The sequence below is a fragment of the Anarhichas minor genome, unplaced genomic scaffold (genome assembly GCF_050575085.1).
Source record: "Anarhichas minor isolate MPS153535 unplaced genomic scaffold, ASM5057508v1 ptg000040l, whole genome shotgun sequence".
Classification (NCBI taxonomy): domain Eukaryota; kingdom Metazoa; phylum Chordata; class Actinopteri; order Perciformes; family Anarhichadidae; genus Anarhichas; species Anarhichas minor.
The window spans coordinates 8,984,356-8,991,936 of NW_027466486.1; the positions used below are offsets into that span (position 1 = coordinate 8,984,356).

At 38.9% G+C, this 7,581-nt stretch overlaps 2 protein-coding genes across 3 annotated transcripts; both read right to left on the reverse strand.

Annotated features, from left to right (window-relative positions):
* Positions 1 to 456: 456 nt before the first annotated feature.
* On the reverse strand, positions 457 to 2,374 carry serpina10b (serpin peptidase inhibitor, clade A (alpha-1 antiproteinase, antitrypsin), member 10b). Its single transcript, XM_076108387.1, has 4 exons — positions 1,587 to 2,374; positions 1,199 to 1,472; positions 799 to 946; positions 457 to 700 (listed from the first exon to the last, which is right to left on the reverse strand). The coding sequence occupies exons 1-4, from the start codon at positions 2,224 to 2,226 to the stop codon at positions 509 to 511; spliced, it is 1,254 nt and encodes a 417-aa protein (XP_075964502.1). The 5' UTR covers positions 2,227 to 2,374; the 3' UTR covers positions 457 to 508.
* A 304-nt stretch (positions 2,375 to 2,678) lies between these two features.
* On the reverse strand, positions 2,679 to 7,319 carry atxn3 (ataxin 3). Of its 2 annotated transcripts, none has more exons than XM_076107601.1 (11): positions 7,224 to 7,319; positions 6,539 to 6,703; positions 6,397 to 6,438; positions 6,216 to 6,301; positions 6,052 to 6,118; positions 5,884 to 5,971; positions 5,675 to 5,804; positions 5,389 to 5,552; positions 5,018 to 5,174; positions 4,759 to 4,823; positions 2,679 to 4,538 (listed from the first exon to the last, which is right to left on the reverse strand). In XM_076107601.1, the coding sequence occupies exons 1-11, from the start codon at positions 7,245 to 7,247 to the stop codon at positions 4,486 to 4,488; spliced, it is 1,041 nt and encodes a 346-aa protein (XP_075963716.1). In that variant the 5' UTR covers positions 7,248 to 7,319; the 3' UTR covers positions 2,679 to 4,485. The 2 variants fall into 2 exon arrangements, with proteins under 2 accessions (XP_075963716.1, XP_075963715.1); XM_076107600.1 differs by having other exon boundaries at positions 6,397 to 6,441.
* Between the last annotated feature and the right edge of the window lie 262 nt (positions 7,320 to 7,581).

Below are 7,581 nucleotides of genomic sequence, written 5' to 3' on the forward strand. Positions count from 1 at the left end.
CTAAATTCATTATTTATAACCATCTATTCATTTTTAACACTTCCATAATGCCAGTGAAACATCTCTTGCTGGTGAGCCGTCACGTTTGCAGGTATAAATGTTAAGTCATTAAGTAATGTTTCTCATCTTTTTGTCAGCCATCATAAAAAGTTAGTAAATCATCTGTACACATTTATAAATGTAAATAAATCATGGGATAAGGATTTTTACAATAATTTGCCAAGTCTGCAGGTTTTAAATGTTAATACATATTTAAAGGTTGATTTCCAGATGTAAAGAGACGGAAAGCCAGAGTGCCCTGGTGCTGGTGCTCACATGCATATACCCGGCCCTGCTCACTTAGTTTGTGTTTTGCACACATCTTAGTCCGAGAGCCGAAATGATTTCATTAAATCCAAAAGAAAGGCACAATAATGTTCATTCTTTATTATAGAACAGAACAGCACAAGCTTTAAGATGCATGAAAACAGCCATTTAAAAGCCTTAGTAAACAACCCAGTCATGACTGCTAGTTTTTGGTAGGGTCAATCACCCTGCCCATGAACAGCAGACAGTTTGTGGCTTCATGGTATATGAAGAAGAAAAACGGCCTGTTGACAATGAAGGTACTGGGTAAGGAATATGCAATAATGCCAGTTGTTGTGGCTGCTGCTGCAATGGTTCCTGTCTCGTCCACTTCGATCATTGCCTTGTGCAGCACCTGTGATTTTACAGTAGAGATTGAGAACAAATTTAACATCTGCGGAGGTTGGAATATGCAAGTATGCATGTTACAGCATTGTGGAATGGAAAACGAACCTCTGACACTTTGAGGCCTTTTTCTTTACTCAGCTTTGTCAAATTAGCTGAAGTACTGAAGATGCTGGCCATGCCCATATCTGGTAGAAGATTTTGCAGGGAATACGACTCCTCCATCTTGAATTTGGGTAACTTGACATCCAGTTTGCTGTGAACATAAAGATATGGCCCTCAATGTTGAGTAGACTCACTTATCGGTTGCTGTAGGCGTTTGATATTGTATATTTGCATGTTTGTTGAAGTGCTTTTTGAAAAACCTTTCTAGAGAAAATGTCACAAAGTGCTTCATGGCTCAAGTACAACAGAACACAGACGATGAGATAGTAGACAAACTATAGAAAGATGAGTTTTTCAGGTCAGTGTAAAACATTTTCCACATAATTACTTTCTATGCACTTACATTTTTCGCAGATTTTTGATCCAGCTGAGGAACTTCTTCGCAGTGATCCCATCATCAATTACAGTGTAGTCCATGCCTTTGTTTGGTAGCAGGATAAGCATGGAAACACCTTCCTGATATGGTAGCTTCAACACCTTAGCACCAAGAGGAACATCCTCCATTGAGTAGAACTTATCCGCTAAAAACATCATCGGTACTTGCACAATGTTGTAGTTGTCAATGTAGAACGGTCCACTTTCAGTAAAATTGGGGTTGAACGGCTTCTGCCAGGATCCTGTAGAGGAAATGATACTGTTAGTTTGATTGTGACACTCATGGTCGAAGGTCGAAACACAAATGGGTGTCAAAGCATGGTTAATAACAACCTTACTAGGGTGATTCAACTTACCCTGGAAGAAAATTGTGTTGATTAACATGAGTTGGGTCAGTGAATCCAGGGTGGACATCATGTCTGTCACTTTGTCTTGAGTCTTGTTCTTGATATACTCATTGATGAACCTGATACTCCCTTCTGTGTCCTCAAAGTCTACACTTCTGATGTCAGCTTCAAAAAATGTCTTGATTTGATCTTCAAATACTTTCTCTACCACAAACTGCTGGCCCGTGAAGATGGCCATGCCTGGGTCCAGTTTCAGTGATCCATTCTGTGTGATGTTCTCATGAAGGAGTTGAAAGAGTGTTGGGATAAGTTCTGGCTGGTCAGCCCGCTCCAGCTGCTCCAGGTTGAGTCCCTTCAGTATTTCCTTGTGTGTGATGCCATCAGAAGCCATTAAAAGAGCAGCAAAGCTGGTGGAGATGCTCAGAGGTGAGAAAAAGATATTGTTGTCATGATAGCTGGATATTTTTCTGTATAGGTTCATGGCAAAGTCCATATTTTTTAAGGAAAGATCTGAGATGGTGGTGCTCGGAATGTGCGCTTGGTGGACAGAAGCGAGGAAGCCCATGCAGGCTACAATTAAAATAAATCCCATCTTCATTTTGCGTACCACCATATTTTGAGGTTTGGTTGCACAACCTGAAACAGACATGTAGATGTCAAAAGATCATTTCAAAAAAGCACAATTGAACAGTGACACGATAAATATCCCATCTGCTAAAAATTAGAAAACAGATTTGATCCCAAAAATAACTTTTGTTTCCTTTCTATTACCACCAAAAGCACTTAAATAAATTCAGTTTTGAATTGCAATAGATTGTGCTGACTAAATATAATTTTCCACAATTGACTAACTTTCATACGTACCATTCAGCTATAGTGGGAGTCTACTTCTGAAAGCTACATCTATTATTTGGGGAAACAAAGTGCAAGTGTGCTTTGAGCGTTACATATTAACCACGACTCACCGCCGGATGTGTTGTTCCAAATGAAGTCAGAGTTGTTTTTTAGAACGTTCAGGGTTTATTTTCCAGAGGCGATGCCACAAGAACTGTCAATAATTGCAGATTAACATTGACGGACAAAAACTGAGATATGAGAAACTTCAGGAGGAGTGAATGTCACTTTAATCCAAGAACTAATACATTAAATGAAAGAACGTGCTATGGTAACATGATGAGTACTTATTGTGAGAACGAAGTGAGATAAAAGAAACCCAACAACCAAGATTTTATACCCTCTCGCAGGTGCATTTTAAATAGACAAAGCCAAACAGATCCAAAGAACATGAAAACAATATGACAGTTTATTGGAAGTCATCCAGCACAAGAAGCAACACTTTGCATGACATCCAATACTTTTGTGGAGGCATCAAGATATATCCATGCTGAACATGTCATTGGTTCCAGAAAATGTAATAACTGTAAACAAACTCAACAGTTGTAATGCTGTAATGTGATCAACAATGTGTGTTGCAACATGATATTGGCTTTTATGAAATTAAAAAAACTCATCAAAGCGATGTTCTGTTCCATCTTTGGATTTTAAATTACACAAATAATGAGGTTAAATAACAGTTGCCATTCATTCTCGATATTTGACTGTCATTTTGGAAGATCATCAATCAGCTGACGGCTTTCATAGCGTTAAGCCAAGGCAACCTCAGTAAAAATCGATGTATCTGCACAACTAATGTGTATAACATCGCTCAAAGTGTTTTTGGAATACGGGATCAGTCAAATCAGTGCAATTAAAAAAAGTATTTCAGGGTAAAACTATTGACCGTTTGTGGCGGTACATAAAAGAGAGAATGATCATTTTAACAATCTTTTCTTTATAAATACTGATGACAGATGAAGTCTGTTGGACATGTCAGACTTTTATTTGGTTTTAAGTGATTTTACTGTGCTGGAAAAAGGAACTATGTATTTATTTATCAGCTGCAGTTTCATGCCGTTTACAGATTGCTTCTTTGTTCCCCATTACATGTTAACTTATTCTGGACAAGACACGAAACATATTCATCAGTCAAAAGCATCTTAGATTCAACCAATAGTTCTATAGAATTCTGTTGTTCAGCATCCACCAAAAATGGACAGAACACCCTTAATATTGTGTGTGTTAATAAGTGTTTGTGAGCGGTGTAATCTTACATTTCATGATGCCTACTTATACACTTAAAGGTGATAACCAAACCACAACATCAACAATATGTTGTTGTCTAAACACCTTGGAAGTTCACTCTCAGAGATCCACAAGTAAAATGATTGATGAAGTCAGGAATTAATGACCCACACGTTTTAGTGCTGCTGGCTAAAAGATATTTCAATACAAGAAATGACTCCAAAACTACACTGGTGTTCTGGTGGGGCGTGCGTTGGATTCACATCTAATGTCCAACAAACGCAAGTCCAATGGAAAGGTAGGGGGCTCTGTCATTATCCATCACACTTTTATCTGTGGTCCTAACATTGGTCTCTCATGGCTTTCACAGAACAATCATCTCAGTGTAATCACCCCAAACAAGTAAACACACCCTGTATGCTGAAGACTCCTTTCCATCTCTTGCAGAGAAAAAAAACGAGAATAAAAAACAGTTTACAATAGAAATAGAAGGCGACATGGTACAAAGGCAATTGCAAACTTGGATTAACTGCATCATGAGTTCTGTAGTCACTCTTTTCCCAGCGTCAGTGTCTCACTGAGTTAGATTGGACTAACTGATGCTTTTCTTTGTCGTTGTTCTCTTCTCTATAGCCTGTCAGCGAACTAATCAGGGGAAACGGGTCAGCCTTCTGACTTTCCTTATGTTCGCATGTGCAAAAAGGTTAGAGGAAGGAGCAAAGCTATCCCCGTATTGGGTCGCCAATCCTGGCAGGTGGTAAACAACATAGGCAAACCTTGCACGCCTTCACTGGCTGGGCTTTTGTTGTTGGTCCTCTTCAGAGCCAATGTTTACTGATCCTTAAAGAGGAGAGAGGCTTTTTGATCAAAGTCATAATAATCTGCACTGTATGTATATTATATATATATATATATATATATATATATATATATATATATATATATATATATATATATATATATATATATATATATATATATATATATATATATATATATATATATATATATATATATACACACACACACACGTTTACAAAAATATATCAAAACCACTTACCTGAGCCACCTGATGATTTCGTGTCTGGTTGTTGAGGAATGTTCGGCTGAGCTTGTTGCTGCTGCCTGAGGAGTCAACAGTGAGGGTTTGCATCAGAATCCATGCATTCATTTTCCATTCACTCAAAAGGGGGTTGACACAATATCATGAATACTTTCAATATAAATGAATTACAACAAGAAATATTATGGCCTAAAAAAAACCACCACCAAAATAATGTTTACATAAACAGGTGTTGATAGAAGTTGGTTAAATCTACCGATCAAAATAGGCTTGTCTCCTCTTCCGCAGTTCCTCGGCTGTGAGAGCCTCATTCTGGCCGGCTCGTTGTCCTCCTGCAGCACTGCCTGCTGCCTGGCTCCCTGATTTCACATTTCCCATTTCAGACTCTGAGGACTTGTTGCTCATCACTGCACCTATAATAATAATAATAATAATAATAATAATAATAATAATGTGACCTAGGGGCAAAATGTGCAATGATCAATGGAAAAGGCCTAATTAACAGTGCAATATATATATATATATATATATATATATTTATAAAATCAACTGTTTCGTTGATTTGCAATTCATCTGGACAAAGAAACAATAAAATATTTCCAAACCTTTGGATAACTCATAATTTACCTTGCATGCTAAGCTGTATGGCCCTGCGAAGATCAGCTTCTTCATCTTCCACATCTATGTCCTGTCTGCTGAGTGCCAGAGCTTTCTTCAGCTCGTCATCTTCATCAACAACCTCATCCTCCACACCAAAGACCACCTCTGACTGGCTCAGAGCTGCTGACCTCCTGCTCACAGTACAAGACTTGATCAGTTGCCGCAAGGAAGCAGAAAAAGACTATTTTGAGCAACTTGAAACATGAACTAAGATACTTCTCCATATTGTGCTCTCTGCACATAGAGTACATACCCTGCACTTGTCTGAGCTTCATCCTCTCCAATAAGCCTTGGTCGCTGCTGCTGCTGCACCCTCATGATCCCAAGAATCTGTTCTGCTTCACACTCTGGGAGGTTTCCTCGGATCACAAATATGGAATAACCTGCACAAAGTCCACTTTTAGACTGGTTTCTGCTTTGCAACAACTAAACGTTGTATAACAAAAGACAATCTTACGATACCTTCTTGTTGTAACTGTGCAAGGAAAAGTGCTAGATAGGTGTCTGATATCAACTCTGGTCCAGTCAACAGTGAATTCAGATTAAACCACTGCAATGAAAATAAAAATATTTTTAGTAATTTAAAGTTGTGTTAACATTGTTTATTGTTCGTTTACAAGTGCCTCATACCTGTTGTCCAAGTTTCCGTATAGTAAACCAGTGCTCCTTGTAGTTGCAAATAAAGGCTTTCTCATTTCTGAAACACGAAAGTAGGAATAGCTGTCACCTTCAACTTCAACTGTAGAGTAGTAATGGGATTACAGATCAAGATATTACACAATAAAGTCTTTTACATTGGATTAATCATCAGGCTCTGGTACTCCCGGCTGTTGAAGAGGATCAACTCCAAACCCCACACTCTCAGTGCATTGCTAATTACCTAGAAGAATTAGATGACAGAAAAGGGAATTCATATCACTAACTCATAATGGTTATTGATCTGTTATTAACAACAATAAAATGTGAATCTCTCACTTGTATTGAAAAGAACCCGCTGTCATCCATGTTGCCAGATGGCTGCTGGAATCACATTCACAGAACATAAAGTTAGAGACTGTTTGAACACACAGACAATAAATAGGCTGCTGCACTAGCATTCACTTCTATGTCTCCTCACCTGTAAGAAGGTCCTATACTCCTCACTGGCCATACCGCCTTCAGCCATCCTCATTCTTTCCTCTTCATCGAGCTGATGAGCAATGGAGGACAGATCCACAGGAGTGAAGTACTCACCCTGCAGGAGGTTGTTGAGACAGTGTTGGGCGCAAAGAGAGCCCTCTTGCTGAAAAATAAAGGTTTAGACATTGATAAGACACCAGCGCATATTACTATTCTAACATGACAGCACGATGACATAGTTTTCTTAACAACTTAGTCAGCCTTATGGACATGGAAATAGCTAACGTAAGTACTAAAATGCAGTTGGTATGTCCCCAACAGTTATACACTGGTAGCTACATGCAGCTAGCTTACGCAAACAACACAGTTAATAACGTTACTCGTCTATAAAGACCAGATAGCTAGTTCGTTTTCTAACATGACAAAAATAACATGGTTGCGACTGTTGGAAATCTTTCTGCGTCGTTACTACAAGCTGAAACTTTTCATGATCTCTGACTAGCAGGTGCAGTTAGCATCTTTAGCTGTCTGGACAACAATACTGACAAACAACACCACCCATCTCTCAACACCGGCCAGATAGCACCGGTAAACACATCACCGCTAGAAGATTCAAGGCTTTCCGAAAAAAACACGACGAATTACTTGGGGCTTCATGTTTTAATTTCAACGTTTTAACTTACTTTCTCATGAAATATGGACTCCATATTCAGCTTTCTGTCAAACAGTGAACTCTGACCTCTGGCCCCGCTCCATTCATGACCACGGAAAGAAAGGACAGTCTCGAGCAGCGCCCTCTGGAGGCCTGGAGCCCACACGACCACCGTCATCACAGCACCAACTGATTTATACATTTATATCAGCGACGTCATTGAAATCACTGTCTGTGTGCGGCACACAGAGCAACTGTCAACTAACGTCATGTCGCTTCATAGAGACACTCATCCACTAAGTATCTTTATTAATTACAACATGTGTCCGTGACATAATTTATTTGACAAAAAATATATAGATTGACCCGAAACGTAACCTAATAATTGT

What these genes read in the sequence shown, in the direction of transcription:
- serpina10b (XM_076108387.1), bottom strand. Translation starts at nt 2,226, where the DNA reads ATGTCTGTTTCAGGTTGTGCAACCAAACCTCAAAATATGGTGGTACGC. An exon ending in CAACACAATTTTCTTCCAGG is followed by an intron (nt 1,473 to 1,586) that starts GTAAGTTGAATC and finishes TTTCCTCTACAG; the next exon opens with GATCCTGGCAGAAGCCGTTC. An exon ending in AAGGCCTCAAAGTGTCAGAG is followed by an intron (nt 701 to 798) that starts GTTCGTTTTCCA and finishes GTAAAATCACAG; the next exon opens with GTGCTGCACAAGGCAATGAT.
- atxn3 (XM_076107600.1), bottom strand. Translation starts at nt 7,247, where the DNA reads ATGGAGTCCATATTTCATGAGAAA. An exon ending in GCGGGTTCTTTTCAATACAA is followed by an intron (nt 6,302 to 6,396) that starts GTGAGAGATTCA and finishes TAATTCTTCTAG; the next exon opens with GTAATTAGCAATGCACTGAG. An exon ending in GAAATCATCAGGTGGCTCAG is followed by an intron (nt 4,539 to 4,758) that starts GTAAGTGGTTTT and finishes CTCCTCTTTAAG; the next exon opens with GATCAGTAAACATTGGCTCT.